General features: G+C 50.3%; 1 protein-coding gene across 5 annotated transcripts in view; it reads left to right on the forward strand.

Annotated features, from left to right (window-relative positions):
* JAG1 (jagged canonical Notch ligand 1) overlaps window positions 1–20,848 on the forward strand; it is a 35,450-nt gene extending 14,602 nt beyond the window's left edge. For 2 of the 5 annotated variants that reach the window (XM_059705545.1, XM_059705549.1), the window contains 23 exons: window positions 207–461; window positions 2,289–2,349; window positions 6,204–6,334; window positions 6,782–6,901; window positions 7,324–7,437; window positions 8,591–8,704; window positions 9,305–9,418; window positions 9,821–9,867; window positions 10,171–10,344; window positions 10,780–10,930; window positions 11,954–12,118; window positions 12,563–12,676; window positions 13,214–13,327; window positions 13,412–13,525; window positions 13,633–13,749; window positions 14,235–14,262; window positions 14,696–14,781; window positions 16,111–16,224; window positions 16,831–16,940; window positions 17,029–17,262; window positions 17,472–17,603; window positions 17,893–18,043; window positions 18,842–20,848. In XM_059705545.1, the coding sequence (XP_059561528.1) occupies window positions 207–461; window positions 2,289–2,349; window positions 6,204–6,334; window positions 6,782–6,901; window positions 7,324–7,437; window positions 8,591–8,704; window positions 9,305–9,418; window positions 9,821–9,867; window positions 10,171–10,344; window positions 10,780–10,930; window positions 11,954–12,118; window positions 12,563–12,676; window positions 13,214–13,327; window positions 13,412–13,525; window positions 13,633–13,749; window positions 14,235–14,262; window positions 14,696–14,781; window positions 16,111–16,224; window positions 16,831–16,940; window positions 17,029–17,262; window positions 17,472–17,603; window positions 17,893–18,043; window positions 18,842–19,299 (3,218 nt within the window). In that variant the 3' untranslated portion in view covers window positions 19,300–20,848. The remainder of the gene's footprint in view (window positions 1–206; window positions 462–2,288; window positions 2,350–6,203; window positions 6,335–6,781; window positions 6,902–7,323; window positions 7,438–8,590; window positions 8,705–9,304; window positions 9,419–9,820; window positions 9,868–10,170; window positions 10,345–10,779; window positions 10,931–11,953; window positions 12,119–12,562; window positions 12,677–13,213; window positions 13,328–13,411; window positions 13,526–13,632; window positions 13,750–14,234; window positions 14,263–14,695; window positions 14,782–16,110; window positions 16,225–16,830; window positions 16,941–17,028; window positions 17,263–17,471; window positions 17,604–17,892; window positions 18,044–18,841) is intronic. The other 3 variants (XM_059705546.1, XM_059705547.1, XM_059705548.1) reach the window with 3 other exon arrangements.
* The last annotated feature ends 964 nt before the right edge of the window (window positions 20,849–21,812 follow it).

The following is a 21,812-nucleotide window of genomic DNA, read 5'->3' on the forward strand; positions in this document are numbered from 1 at the left end:
CCAGACAGTGAAATACTATACACTCATTAAAAAGGTCAATAAATGGCATCAGCAGCTGCCACTGGGGATGGGGGTTTTCATTTTCTGCCCTCTTTGTACTGCTTGGATTTTGCACCCTGTGCACTTATTGTTACAAATGGCCAAAATGGTCAGGGAAGAAGGCTGATGTGAACGTTAACGCAATTGACCTTTTCCTTTGCCCGTAGAACCGGACAGCATCATTGAAAAGGCTTCTCACTCGGGCATGATCAACCCCAGCCGGCAGTGGCAGACCCTAAAGCAGAACACGGGGGTGGCCCACTTTGAGTATCAGATCCGCGTCACCTGCGATGACTATTACTATGGCTTCGGCTGCAATAAGTTCTGCCGACCCCGAGATGACTTCTTTGGGCATTATGCTTGTGACCAGAATGGCAACAAAACTTGCATGGAAGGCTGGATGGGCCCCGAATGTAACAGAGGTAGGTGGGGTATGCCAGCTGGGTTAACCAGCTCTGGGTGGCTGTCGCTTTTGGTGGCAAGTTCTCGCCCCACCTGTGGTCAGGTGGCTATCTTAGGTGGGGTGAGATTTTGGTTTTTTTTCTGTGCCCTACCCACCAGCTGCTTTTAGGATTGGCTGCTCACAGCTTTTCCTCCTCTGAGCATTGTCGTGGCCAAGCAGGGGCCACTCCATGTCCCATCCCTGCAGCTCCGTCTAAATCAGTGACATGTCCCCTCTGTCTAAATCTGCTACAATTCATGCTCCAGAGCGTCTCCTGGGATCAGGCTGAAGCCAGACTCCAGCTGAGACCATGTCCTTGCTCAGCTCCTACCACTGCCCCATCTGTTGCCCTCCCCGCTCTCCCCTGTACCCAAGACCCCTTCTCAGGCTCTGCTTTCAAGGAACCTGACCCGAAACAGATACCAAGGTGGGACTGGGTTAACCCAGTCAATGTCTGAGCAGATGATCCTGTAGGAAATGACAGCCCCTGAGCTCGGGGTGGCCTTATAGCAAACTTTCACTGGGCATCTCTTAGGGCTGTGGCATTGAGGGAGGAGCGAGTAGTGAGCCGGAGTTTTCATACTTGGGTATAACTGAAGCCATCCTCGATAGCACAGGCACATCTCGGAGATACCACGGTTCGGTCCTGGAACACCACAATAAAATGAGTGTTGCAATAATCCCGGTCTTAATCTTTTTGCTGGTGGAGGATCTTGCCTTCAATTTTGTAAAAAAATAAAATAAAAAAGAAACCCCACATCTGTGAAGCACAGTAAAGAGAAGCACGTAAAACGAGGTCTGCCTGCATAAGCTTTGCAGCTGTGCTACCTACTGTCCCAGCCCCTCCTAGAACCAGTGAGTTATCACATGCACAGACATCCACAGAATTCTGTGGTCCTTATACCATTAAAAATCCTAAGGCATAGCAAACTGGTGGGTAATTCCAGTTAACCACAATAGGCCCTCACGGACATTAATGTGCTCGCTCATTCCGTATAAATTTGATAAATCTTTTTAAGATATACTCAAATTAAAAACAAATATTTGAGCTGTGGTTGAGGGGCAGGGCAGAGAGAGGCATTTGCAGGTCTCTGTGGCCATATTGTTTTCTTCAATAACAGGACAAGAGTTTTAAAAGGATGGCATTTCTGGGACTCAAATGAAAGAGAGAATTGATAAATATGTTTTAAGTAGTTGGTGTTCTAAAAAACCAATAACAGGTTTATCTGTTTGGTATTTTTTATGTCAATTTTTTTTTTTTTTTTAAATAAAGGCAGCAGAATTGCTTTGTTGAGGATACTTTACAAAAGTACCAACCGATCTGGTGCTGAATGGGCCAAATGAAGGCAGCCTGGTTCGCTTTGTTAATCCCACAGGATTTTTGAGACACCGGGCATTTGCGGGGAGCATTAAGGAGGCTGGGTCTCATCTGAACTCTGCCCTGATGGGACAGAGTGGGTGAGACGAGGAAGGATTACACCTCCCTTTTTTCTTTTGTCAAGGGTGGGAATTGACAAGGGAGCAGGATAGCTATTGTTCAGAGAGACTGGATAAAGGTCCCCTTCCCCCATCAGCTTGCCTGCATTTTTGTCCCCAAACAGTATCATGTTTTGAGGATCTGCTAGCGTGGCCTTGAAGTTTAAAGCTGGATTTGTTATTTGGGCACCTCCCATCTTCCTCTCTTTACAATGGACTTGATATGAGTTCTCTTAAAGTCGTGGATTTTGTAGGCTTAAAGGCCATTCTCATGGCTGTGGCGGTCCAGAAGCGGGCAGGGTACTGATGCAGCCTTCTGTGTTTCTTACAGCGATTTGCCGACAGGGCTGTAGTCCCAAGCACGGGTCTTGCAAACTCCCAGGTGACTGCAGGTAAACAACTACACTGTTTTTCTGTTGTTGATTTTTTTGTTACTCTAATAATTATTTTTGTGATGCAAGCAGGGGGACTGACTTGACTGTGAATATGTTTCTTTGGAGAACAGGAAAGCTTACAATTCAAATAGGCACATCCGAAGCTTATTAAATTATACCAGCTGTCCGGTGGAATGCACACACTCCTCATAGGAAAAAAAAAAAAAAAAGGAAACACTTAGGAGCATACTCAGTGACTTCATGGACTAACTCTTCTGTAAATTGATAACATGTTTTTTGTAATCTTCCCTCAACGTGCTAATGGACTAGATGGAGGGATGTGGGTACGTTCCTTTGCCTGTGTATCCGTCCCCCCCGCACCCCCCCCGCCCGGTTTTCCATCTCCCAACCCTCCCCCACTTTTCCCATCAATAGGGAACGTGGAGCATTCTTTAGAATGGGATTAGTACAATCTCCTGGCCCCTCTGCAGGCGGGAGACAGGCCGGTGCTGAGAGGTTAATGGCTGTGCTGGAATCTTGTCAGTTGAGCCTGATGAATGTAGACTTTGCTGCTGGCCTTTGAAGTCTGTTCTTTTATGGTCCCAGACAATGCAGAAGCCAAAGCGAGACCTACCCCGACTGCCTCACTGCTTCGTGATTACAGTTTTGGGAACTTTTTGAAATGCACATTATGCCAATTTGGGAAAGGCTTCCTTCAGGAAATATTGTTGCTGCTGTGGCATTTTGACACAATCTCACAATTTACTCTGCCTCTTCCCAAGGATTAGCAGATTTAATGTGACACTACCTGGGTCCTTTGGGCCTGTCCCTTTTGCCCCCAGAGCTACCCTGGTTTGAGCCAAGGGAAGCTTACAACACGTGTAAGCCAATGTTACGTGGGGCCCTGTCCCAAGGCAGACCCTGAGTCCATAGGTTGGGGGTGGGCCCAAGTCTCTGCATGTTTGACAAGCTCCTGCACGCTGCTGTGGCTGGTGGGACCCTACTTTGGGAATCACTATCCCCAAACTCCAGGACTCCTGAGTGGAATCCCCTAGATTAATCAGGGAACCGTCAAAATGCAGATTCCTGGGCACCGCCCCACAGACACGAATCTCAGCCTCTGAGTTCGGCCCAGGAATCTGCATTTTGAGAAGCCGGCCCCATGATTTTGCTGCTCAGATTTTGAGAACTGCTGCTTGATAGTTATCTGTGGCCTTTGGGAACCCCACCCCTGCATCTGTTACCCATACAGGCAGCAGGGAGCACTGGGCTCTGAGGCTGGCAGCTGAGGTGGGAATGAAGGCAGCTGGAAGTAAAAGAAAAACAAACCTGAACAGTGTCTCTCCCTGCACTTCAGAAGGATACGATTATTTTCTGGAAAGCTGAGGGGTTTGCAGACTAACCCCCAGAGGTGGCGGCTGACTGTAGGTCTGACAGCAATGCTGTCAAATGTTGAGCTGGCGTCCACCTCCTTCAGCTCTCTAATTAAGGGTGTTCTGGAGAAAGTCAGCTCAGCAGTGCCATTAGCCACTCTGGGCCTGCTCTGCGCTCAGATGGGTATCAGGGAGGCCAGCCGCGATTTCTGCTACTGTCATCAGAATGAACGCGCGGCGCAGGGGAGGGCCCTCCCAGCCAGAACAACAGGCTTTGTCTCCAGAATTTAGCCCTTTCTCTTTCGGAGTCTCACCTCCCACTCCCTGCCCAGACACGCACCAGTGCCCTTATTTACTTAAGGTGCGACTTTCCCACACGTCATTTGCATAGTCTCTCAACCCATCTCCTTCTCCCTGCCTTGAAGGAAAATCAAAACAGAACCTTCTAGCTGAGGAAGTTCAGGTTGTGCCCTGCACCAGAAATAGTGGAATGGCAAGTTACCTGTAAGTTGTCTTTTGGATTATGTATTACAGAGGTGGTTGTGTTTTGTTTTTTTTTCTCTTCCACATGAGAAAACTTGATGGGTCCTGTAGTTCCCAGGTCGACTTAGAGTCCTTTTCCTGGGCGCATATGCGTGCTTTATTGCAAGCCTGCCAATAATATCAAACTTAATTATGAATCATCATGTGAGGGAAGTCACTTCAATTTCTCATGAGAACCTTAATCATATACTATTAAACTGGGATAACTTTGTGATGCCTCTTTTAGGGTCAGTATTTTTATTTGTTTTCTTTTGAAGTCATCCGTGGCCTCTTGTGGTCCCTTTTTTTTTTTTTTTTTTTTTTTTTAATGCTTGGGGATCCAGCTCTCATTAATTAGGAGGTGAGGTTGGGTCCTCAGCTGCCTCTTCTTGCTTTTATTAGACAAACTGAAGAGGTATAACCTTAATTTGAAAGGGAAGACGAGAAGGTGATTAGAATATTGCTACTTTCATGTCAGTTTCCTCTTAATATCTTTCAAGCTAAGAATATCACTTTTTAATCAAATGGGTCCCCTCCACCTCCCACTGACTTGGATGTTCAGTTTTTAAAAATGTCTATCGGATGATTTATCTCGCTTCTTTAATGGTCACTTGTTACCTAGACTGATGTTTAATGTTACATAAACCAGAATCCTGTGTCAGATTAATATTGAACCACGAATTCCAGTGGCTCTCTGGATGGGGTGTGGCCCACTTGTTGGTGGAGGTTGGGAAGCAGGCAGTCTTCTCGGCCGTGGTGATTAGCTGTTAGCCGGGTCCCTAGAATTTTCCCATGACAAGCATTTGCTAGCCTGCCTCCCGCTTTCTGGAAACCAAAGCCTTTCCTCTGGGGGTGCCTGTTCTCCACAGTTACAGCTGAGCAGCTCAGCACGGGGGTGGGGGGGTGGGGGGGGGGGTGGGGGGGGTGGGGGGGGTGGTTCCGACCATGCCGTTTCCCAGGTCCTGGTATGGAAACACTTGCCTCACCCTACCTTCCTTCCACCCTCAGGCCTGCCCAGCCCCCCTCCTGCTTGAAAGCTTGATTTTTGAGAAGGCAGTTAAAGTTTCAGAAGGCTTGAAACTTGAGGGGGGAGTGGTTGAGACCCTGCCCTTTCTCCCATCCCAGGTGAAGGTTTATGTTTGTGTTTTTGTTTGGGGATCAAAGGCACCATTTGGCCTCGAAAGAGTCCGATTAATGAGGCGCTTAGAAAGGTAACTCAACTCCCTTCCCCAATAGTAGATAAACTGAATTGACCTTTTTTTTTCTTTTTTTTTTTTTTTGGCAAAGTGAGAAATAACTATAACATAAATTAGCATAAGCAGCCATAGTCGTGGGTCATAAATTATCTATGGAATTGGTTCGGAGAGCTGTTGCTTCCCTCATCCTCCCTGCAGGAGCGGGTTTGGGGATCCTACCCTCCTCTTTGCCAAAAGAGGCGCCCCTTTCCCTCCTTGTTTGATTCCATAAAGCCTCATCGTGAGGCTGTTTCCTGCCGCACTTGGTGTCCTGTTGCATTTTTGTGTGCTGGGGTCGTGACTCACTGTTTAGACAAAGGGCTGAGCCAAGCTGCTGTGTAAAATTGCCCAAAGTGCTGTGTTTGCGGAGACTTTCACATGGCTATTGTTGTCACCAGAGAGTCCTTCCTTTCCCTCTATAGTCAGCCCTGGGCTTGATTTATTCCACCCTCGGCTCATTCCTGGGAGCCTGAGAAGAGTGGCTTTGTGCATGCAGGGCAGCCCCACACTGGCCTCTCTCCCCGAACAGCCCTCCCTTTGTCATGCGTCGCCTGGGAGGGGACCTTGGCCCAACTATGAAAATGTTTGTTTAGAGGGAGCCCCAGACAAACCTTGAGAGTCTAAAATCCTGTCCCCAAAAACAAAACAGAAAAAACCCTGCGCTCTGCAGCCTGGTCTGGTAATGGCACCGATCTCCCTGAATGTTGTAGAGGCTAAAGGAGGGTGTGCTGTCTGTCCCCAGGTGCCAGTATGGCTGGCAGGGCCTGTACTGTGACAAATGCATCCCGCACCCGGGGTGCGTCCACGGCACCTGCAACGAGCCCTGGCAGTGCCTCTGTGAGACCAACTGGGGAGGACAGCTCTGCGACAAAGGTATGCCTCGGGGAGGGGCCCCTGAGGATGGGATGTTGGGGAAGGAGCATGAGGTCTTAGGGGTGGGATGGCAGTCATTTGGCTTTATTATTTCCTTATGTTTATTTGTAGGGTGTCTTTTAAATTATGAATCAGGAATCTGCTTAAATTTGCCTTTAGGCTCCAGTTTTGGTGTTTTTTTTTTTCCTTTTTTTATTAAGGGATAATTGACATGCAATAGTAGGTGTACAGCACAGTGATTTGCAGCCATTGTGAAATGGTCCCCACAATAAGTCTGGTGACCATCTGCCCCCTTACAACGTTAATACAATGTTATCGACTCTTCGGCGTTACATCCCCGTGACTTATTCATGACTTCCGGCATTTAAAAGAAGGGGACTGGAAGCGCAGCGGGTTGGCAGTCTTTACATCGCTGAGCCACTGACTTCTTTGGGATCTTCTTGGCAGATCTCAATTACTGCGGGACTCACCAGCCGTGTCTCAATCGGGGAACGTGTAGCAACACGGGTCCTGACAAGTACCAGTGTTCCTGCCCTGAGGGCTATTCAGGACCCAACTGTGAGATTGGTAAGTGGTCCAGGCGGAATGAGATCCCTTTTCTTAATGATTTTGTAACTCGGCTTTAAAAAATACACTTAAGGACTCATAAAAAGATGAGCATATCCTCCAAAGTGAAGACTTGCCATCTCAGCAGTCCTGTGGGTCTTTGAAACTTCCTTCAGGTCGCACTAGTGTTTTGGGTGATGCACATGGGCCGTGGGAGGCAGTTTGTTTGTGATGCCACGACCCCGACTCTAAGATGCCTAGGGATGTGGCTGGAAATAGCGAGAGAGATGACTTCCTTTCTTCCCCAGACACAGCAGGCTTATATCACACACTTGCTTTTAGTTTTTGAAACGACCTTGAGTTGTTGGCCCGGGTGTGGGGTCTGCGTGTGGGGAGAGGGTGTAGGTAACGTCCCTTGCTGATTGCCATCCTGGTCTTTGCAGCGGAGCACGCCTGCCTCTCTGATCCCTGCCACAACAGGGGCAGCTGCAAGGAGACCTCCCTGGGGTTTGAGTGTGAGTGTTCTCCGGGCTGGACCGGCCCCACGTGCTCCACAAGTAAGTCGAGTTTCGGCCTGTGTCCTTTCTAGAGGGTCATTGTGTGGAGGTTCGGGGTTGGGTAGATACCTGGGCTCGTGGTCCAGTGTGAGGTCTTGGTGAAGGGGTGTCCTGGTGGGAGGGGATGCATGCAGCCTGCAGTCTGGTGGGGAGTATGGCTTGAGCTCCCGGCCTTTGTCCTTGGAAGTCCCCCCATCCTCCCTGCTAAGTGAGCACACGTGTCTGCTACTGAAAGAAATGGGCTCCCGGCATAGCTCCTAACTTTGCATGTGCTCCCTGAAGCTCTGCTTCTCCAGATAGAATCAGGGAGCATCTCTCTGCAGGAGAGGTCATCACTCCTGAATTTTGTCATGAGAGCAGGTGGCCCTGAAAGAGGGACTCGGGCTATAGAGCCAGCATGGCTGCCATATTGGGCTGCCCATCAGAGCCACTGGGTGCTTGACAGTACAGTGCTCCGTGTCCCCCAGTTTCCCTTCAGAATTAGGGAGTCATATCCTTTAACAAGCCACGGATTTCTGAGATGCAGCCAGGCCAGAGAAAACCACTGTCATCAGCACCCCGAGGGCAGCAGGCAGCACGGTTGAGGATGTGGGTTCTGGGGTCGGATGGCCTCGCTGACACCGTGGCCTCCACCCATCACTTGTGGGACTCTGACCACAGAACTTCCCCGTGCCCTGTTTAAACGGGCTAGCGGCAGTGCCCATCTCCTGGGGCTATGAAGACACGGTGAGCGAATTCACGGAGAGAGCCTCATAAGTGGGCAGTGGATGAGTGGTTAAGAGGCCTCCACAGTGCAGTGCAGAAGTGGGGCGTGGGGGCCCCAGGCATGTTGTTTTGGGACAACTCTGAGCAAATACGAAGACTAAGCTTTTCCACCATGAAAGAAGAGTTCTTTTTCCTTAGTTGTTCTTAGCTTCCTCTGAGCCATGATGAAACTTTTCTTTAAAAATAGCCCAGGGGTTGATGCTCTGGGGATCCCTGCCTGCTTAGGTTGGGGATTAAATGATCTGGGGCAGTGGGGGATTTAAAGCTAAAATCAGTCCCTTACAGCAGGTGTCTGGCTGTTCAGTGAAGGCCCCTCGTGTGGTATTAAATTGTCTTAATTGTCAAACGGATTGAGATTAAATTGCCAACCCTCTTCCATTTTTCTCAGACATTGATGACTGTTCTCCAAATAACTGTTCCCATGGGGGCACCTGCCTGGACTTGGTTAATGGATTTAAGTGTGTGTGCCCACCCCAGTGGACTGGCAAAACGTGCCAGTTAGGTAAGCAAGTGCCTGCCCCAAGGTTGGCTTTGATCATCAGAGCCGTTGAGGCAGATGAGCATGTGGCCCACGGTGTGTGTCTGCACACATCATACTTGAAAAGTAATTTATTATCGAGAGTCCAGCCGGCCGGCCGGCCTGGGAGAAGGCGTTCGAATGCAAATGGCCGAGCTCTTTCAGGCCCTGTGGGAAAGTGGTGGGACTCCTTGAACCATGTCAATCGTCTGTCCGAGGAGTGTTCAGCTGGGCTCCAAACGGGGATGATCTCATGAGGAATGAGCTGTCTGCATTCTTTTTGCCACATTTAAATCCCAGCAACTAGGCGGTGCCAGGTTTTGCACAGAAATGCCTGGTGGCTTTCTGCTGTTCTGCTGGGGCCCCTTGTTCACCAGCAGCCAGAGTTACCCATTAGCATTCCTTATTGGATAATGACTAGGGAGAGGGATCTGAGGCTCAAAAGAGAGGGCACCTAGGATCTGTTACTTAGCTTATTAAACTGTCTCCTATTTTAGACAAATGATTGGGGCAGTGTTTGGGGGAGGGAAGGGACCTGGGGGAGTAAAACTCCCTTCCTCGCTGCTCATCCTCATTTTCTTTCAGATGCAAATGAGTGCGAGGCCAAACCCTGTGTCAATGCCAAATCCTGTAAGAATCTGATTGCCAGCTACTACTGTGACTGCCTCCCAGGGTGGATGGGCCAGAACTGTGAGATCAGTGAGTGACTTTGTTTTGATTGTGACTTTCATGAAACATGGGTGTTGAAGGCGTTTGCCAGTCCATGGAAGACTAGAGTGGTAAAAGGAACACCTGGTGGAGGAAATGTTTTAGAAGAGGGAGTGATCAGTGCAGAAATGGAAACATGGCGTTTATCAGGGCCATTAGCCGGGGGAAGGGCCCCATGCTGATAAGATGGCTAAAACAAGGTGAAGTTTCACCAGCTCAGTCTTGGGAGAATGAGGGAGGGTTCCCACCCAGGGCAGTAACCTTATCTCGCTGGAAGCTCACAGGAAATCTGATTTGAAGGGTTTATCTGTTTGGAAGGAGAAGGCTTTTCAATTAAGCCCAATTTCAATGTAAATTGCCTCTTTAATATGATGGCTTGTTGTTGTTTTTTAGATATTAATGACTGCCTTGGCCAGTGTCAGAATGACGCCACCTGTCGGGTATGTAAATCTTCACTTAAATCGAAACCTTAATGATCAAAAGCCAACTTAAGATTGATGTGACCCTGGGAGAGCTCGGGAGGTTTAAAAATGCAGGTGAAAGTGAGTCTCCGGAAGTTTCCCCTGGGCCCGAGTTACCCCAGCCTTCGGGAGTCATCTCCAAGGCACGTTTTGGGAGGCTCGGCCCTTGGCTAGTCTAGTGAATCAGCTGAGCCTCAATAGTTGTGCTAAACCGCAACAGCCCTGTGTTGTGGATACATAGAAAGAAAGCCTGTGTTTCTCCCCCTCCTTCTCCTCTTCCAGGATTTGGTTAATGGTTATCGCTGTATCTGTCCACCTGGCTATGCAGGCGACCACTGTGAGAGAGACATCGATGAATGTGCCAGCAACCCCTGTTTGAATGGGGGTCACTGTCAGAATGAAATCAACAGATTCCAGTGTCTGTGTCCCACTGGTTTCTCTGGAAACCTCTGTCAGGTGAGCCGGTGCTGGAGCCTCTGGCAGAGTTTTTACAGGGAGTCTCCTCCCGCTCCCCCCTCCCTGCTTCCCCCTCTCCTTCCCTTCACTTTCTCCCCCCTCCCCTCACTCCACTCTTCACTCTGTGAAATCTGTTAACCTCCCATTGGCTAGGGATCTCCGCTAGACAAACGCTGGTGGAGAGAGACGGAGTGGTTTTCTTGGTAGTGTCAGTAGCCTGTCCATTTCATCCCTGCCACTCAGCCCTCTGATTCTGCTCTGCTCTTTCCAGTGTCCACCTGGACAGTCTCTAGGACCTAGCTGTGTGTTATGCAGGCTGTTCTCACAGAAGCAGATGAAGGGGTCAGATTCCAGTGTCCGCTGCCCCCGAGACGGTATAATCACACCTTTGTCTTCCTGTTTCCTCTCCCGCTGCCCTGCTCCTGCTCCTTGCAGCTGGACATAGATTATTGTGAACCCAACCCCTGCCAGAACGGTGCCCAGTGCTACAACCGTGCCAGCGACTATTTCTGCAAGTGTACCGAGGACTACGAAGGCAAGAACTGCTCCCACCTTAAAGACCACTGCCGCACGACCCCCTGTGAAGGTACCTCCCTCCCCCGGCTCCTGGCCTGTGTCCGAGGCTCGCTCCTCTGTCACTGCCCCTTCATACTCTGGGAACTGGTGTAAGTGAGGTGATCAAACCCCTAATCTGACTGCTCGGGGAAGTCAGAACACATGGAAGCAATCGAGTCGGGCCTGCCTGTGGGAGAACCATGCCTGCAAGTAGCCCAGGGGAGAGAATGAAGCTCACTTAGCATTCCTCGTCTGGGGTGGGCTGATCTGCAACGCTGAGACAAATTCCTCAGAGCAGCACTCTCAGGAAGACTCCTGTGGCAGTGGAATGTCCCGTGTCTGTGCTGTCAGGCACAGTAGCCATAGGCCACGGGGTGTGTGGCCAGTGGAGCATTTAGAGTGTAACTCGTGCAGCTAGAAACTTTTTATTTAGTTTCACATGGTTTAAATTTAAGTAGCCACGTGTGGCTCGTGGCTGCTGAATGGGGCATAGCCTTGCAGGTTCTCGAAGTGTGTCCTTCAGAGCCCACTTTGAGCACGATGCAGTGGGGAGCGAAGCTGGCAGTGGTTCTCAACCTTCCTAATGCCGCCACCCTTTAATACAGTTCCTCATGTTGTGGTGACCCCCAACCATAAAATTTTTTTTGTTGCTACTTCATAACTGTAATTTTGCTACTGTTATGAATCGTAATGTAAATATCTGATATGCAGGCTGTATTTTCATTGTTTGCGACCCACAGGTTGAGAACCACTGCAAGAGACGTCCCGGGTGGGAGGAGAAGGGCCCTCAGGCATATAGGCTTTGCTAGCCACATGGGGGAAACGTGCCCTTAACAAACTCAAATTTAAACGTTCCCGTCAGCCTGGCATCTGATGCTGTCACAGTGTGACCTGGCATGCTGCCAGAGGTCTGGCCCAGGTGCCTCTCGATTCCTTACCCTCATTACCAAAGGTGCCTGTCACTTGGAGCGCAGGCTTGGCGTACGTCCTTGGCGTGAGAACGCCGTGTCCTGTGGGTCAGTGGCCATAGTCTGATCCCGAGTGTGTCTTCTAGTGATTGACAGCTGCACGGTGGCCATGGCCTCCAACGACACGCCTGAAGGGGTGCGGTATATTTCCTCCAACGTCTGTGGTCCCCATGGGAAGTGCAAGAGTCAGTCGGGAGGAAAATTCACGTGTGACTGTAACAAAGGTTTCACCGGGACGTACTGCCACGAAAGTAAGACCCTCTCCCTGCCTCTGCCCAGCTTGGGGGGGGGGTGCCATTTGTGTCTAAGTTGTTTCCATGGAGACGAGTGAAGGTTTGCAGTTCTATCCAGGATCTACAAGACTGAGTGTGTTTAACTTTTGATCATGGATGCCGCCTCGCCTTCAGCACATTCATCTTAGAATGTTCTGGAATTCTTGTAGTTTGGGTGGTCTCGCTTTCTGCGGGAATTTCTTCCCCACACCCACGGAGCAGCTTAGCCTGTGAGGGCATTAGATAACAGGGACAGTGCTCAGGAGAGTCCTGCCTGGTGCATTTGAGAAGCAGTCCTGATGGAATTGAGGATTTTTTGAGCCGCCAAGTGCATCTGTCTCCTCAGGTGGTGGCCTATAGCACAGTGCCTGGCTTTCCTGGTCCTTTATTGACCTGCTTTTTTTTCTTTCTTTTCTTTCTCAGATATTAACGACTGTGAGAGCAACCCCTGCAAAAACGGAGGCACCTGCATCGACGGTGTCAACTCCTACAAGTGCATCTGCAGTGATGGCTGGGAGGGGGCCTACTGTGAAGCCAGTGAGTCTGCCCTTGGGACAGACAGCGCTGGGTCATGGAGGGCGGGGGTCTATAGAGGAAGCCTTTCTTTTAATGAAATCTCTGTGTGGGAGACCCCAGCTTCCCCTGCAGTGGGACAGCGTCTCCCCAGTCCCGCTCGCGTTTGTTAATGTGGGGGACGGCCAGTGGGAAGGCACTTCTGCTGAGACGCTCTCAAGTCAGACTGTGTAATTGGGATGATTAATGTCCCTGCTTGCAATTAAGGAGCCCCCTTCTGTTTGGATTATAATTTCTGCCCGTCTTTTGATTTTAATTTTGTGGGAGGGTCAGGCCTGCCCCTGACTTGCCTAACTTGGGGCGTTAGAAGTGAGCTAGTCGGGGGCTTCTTTAATCCTGGGAAGAGGGTGATGGCGTTCAGGTCCTGGGCTTGCTCAGCTGGTCTTGGGACTCGGAGCAGAAAGCAGGGGTGGAGGTGGCCGTGGGAACAGCGTGGCTCTCATGGGTTGTGAGGTCCCGGATGGACGTGCTTTCAGCTGGGTGTCTCCTCTTTGGTTCTAGACATTAACGACTGCAGCCAGAACCCCTGCCACAACGGGGGCTCCTGTCGTGACCTGGTCAACGACTTTTACTGTGACTGTAAAAACGGGTGGAAAGGAAAGACCTGCCACTCCCGTAAGTGGTCGCCGGCTGGGATGCTGTCTCCCTCTTCGGGGAGGGCGCCGGTCAGGGGCTCACACTGACATCTTCCTCCTCCAGGTGACAGCCAGTGTGACGAGGCCACGTGCAACAATGGTGGCACCTGCTATGATGAAGGGGATGCTTTCAAGTGCATGTGTCCCGGAGGCTGGGAAGGAACGACCTGTAACATAGGTAACTTCCTGCCCCACGTGAGCCCCTGCGAGTGGTTTCCCGGGGTCTGGCTCTTGCCCCCTCAGACTCTTTGGATCCTTAGGTCTTGTCTGTTTTTTGTTTTATAGCCCGAAATAGTAGCTGCCTGCCGAGCCCCTGCCACAACGGGGGCACCTGTGTGGTCAACGGCGAGTCCTTCACGTGTGTCTGCAAAGAAGGCTGGGAGGGGCCCATCTGCACTCAGAGTGAGTGTCCGCCCCCCTCTCCCCATGCACCCCCTTCCCCCAAGGCTGAGGGAGCTCAGCCTAACACCCCCGGGGACTCGGGGAAAGGGGGGTGAGAACCAGAGGCAGCAGAGCAGTGTGATGTTGGCCTCTGCATCACCTGGCTCTGTCCTAATGACTTGATGGGATGCAGCCCTGACCTGGGCATGAGAAAGTCGGGAGGAGATAAGTGGAGACAGATGGTGTCTCGTCCTCAGCTCCGTCTGAGAAGCGCCTGTCTCTTTCCATTCTCACACGCCTTCCCAGCCCTGCCAGGGCCTCTTCCTGTGGACATGGGTCCCACGGTGAAGGGAACAGTGTGGCGCAGGCCTGGTTCCAATTGAGCAGGGTCTTAAGTGCATTCTGCTGGTGTTACCGGCGACATTATCATTTGGGCATTAGGGAACTCGGGGTTTTTGCTGAGGGCTAAGATTGCTTCCCTGTTAAGTTGTCTTTTTATTTTGCAGATACCAATGACTGCAGCCCTCATCCTTGGTGAGTGTGACCACCTTTTAAGCCGTATGTACATTGGCTGTAATGTGCATGGGCATTTGTCTAAAATAAAGGTTCTGATTCGGGAGATCAGGTGGGCTGCAGACCCTGCCTTTCTAACAAATGCCCTGCTGGGCTGTGGACCACGCTGTAATTCACCAGGTTGTCTTGATTTAGAGCACTGATTCTCAGCCTTGACTGCCCATGAGAATCACCTGGGAGCTTTTTATAAGTCCCAGTGCCCGGGATGCAACTGACACCTGTCTGAGACTCTCTGGGGGTGGGTGGGACCATCAGCGTTTTTAAAGCCCCCCGGGCAGCAGTGAGTGTGGCCAGGGTGAGAGCTGATGGCAACAGGCATGGCTTCCTGTTGACAGGCAGCCGGAACCGTGGATCGGGAGGTTGGTAACTTAGGTGGTCTTTGCTCTCTTCTTAGTTACAACAGTGGCACGTGCGTGGACGGAGACAACTGGTACCGGTGCGAGTGTGCCCCTGGTTTTGCCGGGCCTGACTGCAGAATAAGTAAGGACTGCCCTCAGCCGGGTTTCCAGTGGCTTTATTCCCCCCTTGACACCCCTCAGCCTGAGACTGTTTGTTCATCTTCAAAGCAATTAGGCTGTGATTTGGGATTCCCTTTATTGCCTGGCAGGGCTCTCTAATCGTCCACTTCCCACTGGCTAGACCAGGGGTGGGCAAACTTTTTGACTCGAGGGCCACAATGGGTTCTTAAACTGGACCGGAGGGCCGGAACAAAAGCATGGATGGAGTGTTTGTGTGAACTAATATAAATTCAAAGTAAACATCATTACATAAAAGGGTACGGTCTTTTTTTTTTTTTTTTTAGTTTTATTCATTTCAAACGGGCCAGATCCGGCCCGCGGGCCGTAGTTTGCCCACGGCTGGGCTAGACCCTTAGGTACCCATTGGCCCTCCCATGGGTGGCACAGCCCTCCTTGTTTTAGGGGCGAGAGCACCAGCCACAGAACTTGACGATTAAGCTACTCTGAGTCCCTAAGGAAAGGGTGTGCTTTTCCCCGTGACTAACATGCAGTTATGGGCAAGTGGACACTAACCACAGCTACGCTGGTGGAGCACAGAGCTAACACCAGTGGTTTTCCCAAGACTTGGTGGAAGGATTAAAACCGTGGGGGCAGGCAGTGCCGTTTTTCAGGAACCTTAGAGTTCATCCTTTATTTTGAGCCTTTCCCCTACCTTTTTATATGCCTTTTCTTTTACAAAAGTGACAGAATAGTTGTGTGTGTGTTCCAGTCCCCAAGTTATTTAAAGCATTGCTGGTGTTTGGGATCCCCTGGTCTGGGACTGACTGAGGGTGCATTGTTTCTATCTCATGTCTCTAAATCGGGTTGACATACGGCCTGGGAGTCAAATCTGGCCCGCTGCCTGTTTTTGTAAATAAAGTTTTATTGGCATACAGCCATGCTCATTCATTAACACTGTCTAGCTGCTTTCAGCTGTGATAAGAGTTGGGTAGTTGTGAGAGGAACCACATGGCCTACAAAGCCTAAAATATTTGCTGTCTGACCCTTTTAATGAACATTGCCAGCCCTTCCTGGAAATTGTACTCAGAAGAAGGAACTCATTTGGGGAGGCAGCAAATTTAAATTAAAGGATTCTCAGGTGTTAAAAGTCAAGCCGGTGGTGGTTGGGGGAGCTGGGACTGGCGCCTTCAGAGCACTGATGGCCTGTTTGGGTGCTGATTACATGATGAGAGTCCATCCACCTCATATTTACACATCCTATGCCTTTCTATTTGTTTATTATGCCAGTGAAAACATAGTCAAACAGTGCTGCCTCCCCTTGGAGCCTAAACTTTAACTCCATTTCTCCTAGACATTAATGAATGTCAGTCTTCACCCTGTGCCTTCGGGGCAACCTGTGTGGATGAAATCAACGGCTACCGGTGTGTCTGCCCTCCAGGGCACAGCGGCACCAAGTGCCAGGAAGGTATGTGGGCCGGACCCCGGCTGCCCATGTGTCCTGGGGTATGTGGGTGCTCCAGACACTACAGTCACCATTTTTGGCCATGAGTAGGCATTGTGCTCAGGGGGTGGGCACCGAGGGACATGTGGGGACCAGAGGGAAGGGGACGCTTTGAGAGGTCCCCGGAGCTGTGATTATGCTGTGTAATAAGCCATCTCAGAACTCTGTGGCTACGACAAGCGTTTATTTGTGTTCATGGGTCTGTAGGGCGGGCAGAGTGATAGGTGCTGTAGACTGGGCTCAGGTCTATCCTTTGTCCCTCCTCACCCTCCTGGCACCATCAGCTGTGTCTGGGACCCGTTCTTTTCCTGGCGAATGGCAGGCTTGCAAGAGGCAGTGTGCTCTTCCAGCCACCTGGGAGACTGCTGACCACACCCCTGGTGCTGCCGTGGCCACGTGGCCATGCAAAAAGCCAGTAGGGGAGGGAAGTATACTTGCTCTCCTGGAAGGAACTATTGTCACGTGACAGAGGGCAGGGGTGTAATCACTTCCTCACTGAGGGAGTAGAGAAACGAGAGATCCGTCCACAGGTAAGGAAAGTCCTTTCACTCAAGCGTCTCCACCTCTCAGTTTCAGGGAGACCTTGCATCACCATGGGGGGCGTGATACCCGATGGGGCCAAGTGGGATGATGACTGCAATACCTGCCAGTGCCTGAACGGAAGGATCGCCTGCTCTAAGGTAGGGCGGGGGGGCTGCCCAGGTCACCTGAGTCCTGGATCAGCGGGTGGGCATTTCTCCTGAGCTGCCCACTCCCATCTCTCCCCAGGTCTGGTGTGGCCCTCGACCTTGCCTTCTCCACAAAGGGCACAGCGAGTGCCCCAGCGGGCAGAGCTGCCTCCCCATCCTGGATGACCAGTGTTTCGTCCGCCCCTGCACGGGTGTGGGCGAGTGTCACTCCTCCAGCCTCCAGCCTGTGAAGACCAAATGTGCGTCTGACCCCTATTACCAGGAGAACTGCGCAAACATCACCTTCACCTTCAACAAAGAGATGATGTCCCCGGTACGGAGCTTCTTTTCACGTTGGGGTGGTGTGTGGCTGCTTGTCCTGAGGCGGGATGGTCACATGCTGGGGTTTAGTTCTCTAGCCTCGGGTCCTGTCTTACGCACCTTACAGCAACGTGTGGCTTACCTATCACCTACCTTCCAAGCAAACGTCAGCCCTTCTCCTCCCAGTATCTTACTCGTGTGGACTTTTCCATATTGTTCTAGGGTCTTACCACGGAGCACATTTGCAGTGAGTTGAGGAATTTGAATATTTTGAAGAATGTGTCCGCTGAATATTCAATCTACATAGCTTGTGAGCCTTCCCCTTCGGCAAATAATGAAATACACGTGGCCATTGTAAGTATAAGATCCATTCACACTTCATGCTTTGATTGCAAGGTAGTTAGCAAACTTCATTTAGCCAGGAGCAAATAAATACTTTGGAAGAGAGTTTGGCATACGTGTGTTTTCAAGTAATTTTGAATAAAAGTACAAAATCATATTGAATGGAAGCTGTAATTGGAAAAAAAAAAAGGTTTTTAATTTTTTAAAAATAAAATAAGTAAAATGTTACATTAAATGGAAAGAAAAGTTACTGTGGAGTGTTCCCTAGCCCTGCAGACTGACCTTTTTTTGTTTTTTCCAGTCTGCTGAAGACATACGGGATGATGGGAACCCTATCAAGGAAATCACTGACAAGATTATAGACCTCGTTAGTAAACGTGACGGGAACAGCTCCCTCATTGCAGCCGTTGCGGAAGTGCGAGTTCAGAGGCGGCCCCTGAAGAACAGAACGGGTGAGTGCCGGTGGGAACAGTCCCTTTCTGGGATGGGTGCCAAATGGATCTAGCGTGCTGTCCAATAAAACCACCAGGCGCGCAGTTACCTGACCTCCCCGAGAAGCTCCCTCCACCCCACTTAACTGGTGAGGAAACAGACCCGGGGACATGACTGAAGTCACAGGGCGATGGGCAGAGGCCGACCTCACTTTTCCCCGGACCAACAGGCTGTGCTCTCACAGGCGGGCACCCCCGTCGCACATGCACTGTTCCCAGATCCCGTAGAGCCCTGTGCACAGAGCATCGCTGTGCCTCGGGCTCTTGGCGTCCTGGTGTCATGGGGCAGCCCATCCCAAGCCCCTGAGATACTGGCTTGATCGACAGCTCGATGGCCTGCAGTGAGTCCAGACGCCCCTTCCCCCGATCCTGAGCATCATTGTTCTAGGAACCGGGCTCATGACCACTTGGGGCATTGGAGCTGTCTGCGCTCAGATGGGTTTCTGATAATTCTGAAAACCATATCCTGTAATGAGCTACCTACGTAGCCAGAGTCCCCTTGCCTGAACCCTGTGCTGCTCTCCCCACACAAAGTTGGGGAATCTGGGGGGGGTGCTGCTTAGCTTAGTCCTGCTGGAGACAAGTGTCAGGGCCTCCAGGGCCCAGGGCCCAGCACTGCTGCTCAAGCTGTGCGTTGCCAGTATGCAGTTGGGAAAAGGGACCTGACCCCACGGTGCCCCTCGTAGGGACTAAGGTCAGGGGAACCAGGGCTGGTGTTCTTTTGTTCCGAGAGGTAACTGGCTGGGGCCTGCCTTGCAGATTTCCTGGTCCCTCTGCTGAGCTCAGTCCTGACCGTGGCTTGGATCTGTTGCCTGGTGACGGCCTTCTACTGGTGTGTGCGGAAGCGGCGGAAGCCCAGCAGTCACGCCCGCTCGGCCTCCGAGGACAACACCACCAACAACGTCCGGGAGCAGCTGAACCAGATCAAAAACCCCATCGAGAAGCTCGGGGCCAACACGGTCCCCATCAAGGACTACGAGAACAAGAACTCCAAAATGTCCAAAATAAGGACACACAACTCGGAGGTGGAGGAGGACGACATGGACAAGCACCAGCAGAAGGCCCGGTTTGCCAAGCAGCCGGCGTACACGCTGGTAGACAGAGAGGAGAAGGCCCCCAACGGCACGCCCGCCAAACACCCGAACTGGACAAACAAACAGGACAACAGAGACCTGGAGAGCGCCCAGAGCCTAAACCGCATGGAGTACATCGTATAGCAGGCGGCGGGCGCCGCTCCACCGCTAGGCAGAGTCCGAGGGCACGCGGGGCTGTAGTTCTTTAACTGTCTAGCCAGGCTGAGGCTGTTGATGACTTAGAATCCCTGTGTTAATTTAAGTTTTGACAAGCTGGCTTACACTGGCAATGGTAGTTTCTGTGGTTGCCTGGGAGATCGAGGGCTGCATCTCACAGCTATGCAAAATCCAGGCCCAAGTGCCCTGGGGCATGGTCCCTGCAGCCGACAGGTCTGGGACCAGTGCCCAGGAGAAGGCCTGGCCCCTAGGCCTCGAGCTGCCACTTCTGCCAGATGTCCCGATGGTGATGCAGTCTTAGGAGCATAGTTTTATTTATATTTATTGACTCTTGAGTTGTTTTTGTATATTGGTTTTATTATGACGTACAAGTAGTTCTGTATTTGAAAAGTGCCTTTGCAGCTCAGAACCACAGCAACTATCACAAATGAGTTTATTATTTATTTTTTTTATTGTATTTTGTTGTTGTTGGGGGCGGGGGGGAGGGACTTTGATGTCAGCAGTTGCTGGGTAAAATGAAGAATTTAAAGAGGAAAAATGTGTCAAAAGTAGAATTTTTTTTGTATAGTTATGTAAATAATTCTTTTTTTATTAATCACTGTGTATATTTGATTTATTAACTTAATAATCAAGAGCCTTAAAACATCATTCCTTTTTATTTATATGTATGTGTTTAGAACTGAAGGTTTTTGATAGCATTGTAAGTGTATGGCTTTATTTTTTTTGAACTTATTTTCTTACTACGTGTTGCCTATAAGCCAAAAGTAAGGTGTTTGAAAATGGTTTATTTTTAAGACAGTAGATGGGCTTCTGTGCCTGGGATACTGGTGGAATTTTTTTATTATTTTTTTGGACGTCAAGATGTTTAAAACACCTTCCTCTAGAGAACCTAGAGCATCACTTTAAAACACGTTTTCAGGACTGACAGGCAGTTTCAGAATTAGTCTAGAACAGTCTTTTTGTTTTGATATTTTTTTTTTTCTGCTTTAGACTTGAAAAGAGACAGGCAGGTGATCTGCTGCACAGCCGTTTAAGGGAACAAGTTGAGTTATGATGTAAACGTAGCCAAAATGTGAGTGGTTGAATATCATTAAAATGATCAAATTAATTGTGTGAAGTTGGAAGCACACCAATCTTATTTTGTAAATTCTGATTTCCTTTCACCATTTGTATGTAATACTGAACCACCGTAGGTTTGATTTTTGTTATCTACTGCATTTAGGGAGTATTCTAATAAGCTAGTTGAGTACTTGAACCGTCAGATGCCCAGTAAGATCACTGTTTAGGCTGCCGTAGAGTACACTGCCTGCCTTACGCGAGGAAATCAAAGCGCTCTTCCGAAGTTTAAGATCCAGAAGGCTTATAAAACAGTCATTTTGTTGGTTCACCATGGAGACCGTGAAGATACTTTGTATTGTCATATTAGTGTTACGAACATAAAAATGCATCTTTGATGTGTTGTTCCTGGCAATAAATTTTGAAAAGTAATATTTATTAAATTTTTTGTATAAAAACATGGAAAGTGTGGCCTCTTCTGAGCTTACGTGGGTTGGCTCTGCTGTGCCTGTGGTGGTGATAACTAGGGGCTCGGACCAGGAGCTCCAAGCCTTTTCAGCCTCCAGATTCCCCTGCAGTGAGCCCCACCTGGGGGCCTTGTCGTTCAACAAGTGTGAATACTTTCTGAATTAACCACTGGGTCAGTGGCCTGCAGCATGGAGGGAAGTGTGAGGGCTCCCGTGCACTAAAAGGGTTTTAAAAAACTTGGAATTGGTGTTGGGGGCTGAAGAGGGAGATTTAATGCTTTTCCTCTGGGTGTTTGGGCTCCTTGGGCTACTATAGTGACATCCTTCCATCATGAGAGACCTTGTGGGTTTTGTGCACACTTATGCCTCCAGGATAGTTTGCTCCTGGAGTCATGACCCATCTATTCACTCATCACTCAACCCAGGAAGTTGGCCTCGCCACACTGCTTTGGGTGCCAGGTGCCAGGCCTTCCAGAGGTGGGCTGTTCCCAACCTGGTAAGGGCAGGAGAGCTGTGATTCGCTCGTGGCTACTGGGCCAGAGGACACCATGGCCCTGCCCCCACCTCATGGGTGGGGTGGGGAAGCTCTGCCTCTGGCACTTGCAGCAAGGGAAGGGATGAGCTGAGGTGATGTACATGGACAACTTCCAGCAGGCGCTCTGAGTTGCCAGGAGTTCCCTGCTTCCGGTGAATAAGCCACAGCTTCTCTCCTGGGGGGAGCTGTCCCCAGTGCTGCCTGGTTCAGGCCGCCCATCCTCCAGGTTCCATAGCATAGCCCCGACTGGAGCAACCCACTTTGAATGGAGAAGCTGACGGGCATGCCTTCTTTCATTCTTGGGAAGCTGTTGTTTCCTTGAGGCCAGGAATTGTCTTCTCTGATGGGCATTAGGAATGGGTGGTGGGCTTTACATACCCCGCACTCCTGGTGCCTGAACAGAGCCCTCAAGGTCAGAGTCC

This window comes from Myotis daubentonii, chromosome 8 (genome assembly GCF_963259705.1).
Source record: "Myotis daubentonii chromosome 8, mMyoDau2.1, whole genome shotgun sequence".
Classification (NCBI taxonomy): Eukaryota; Metazoa; Chordata; class Mammalia; order Chiroptera; family Vespertilionidae; genus Myotis; species Myotis daubentonii.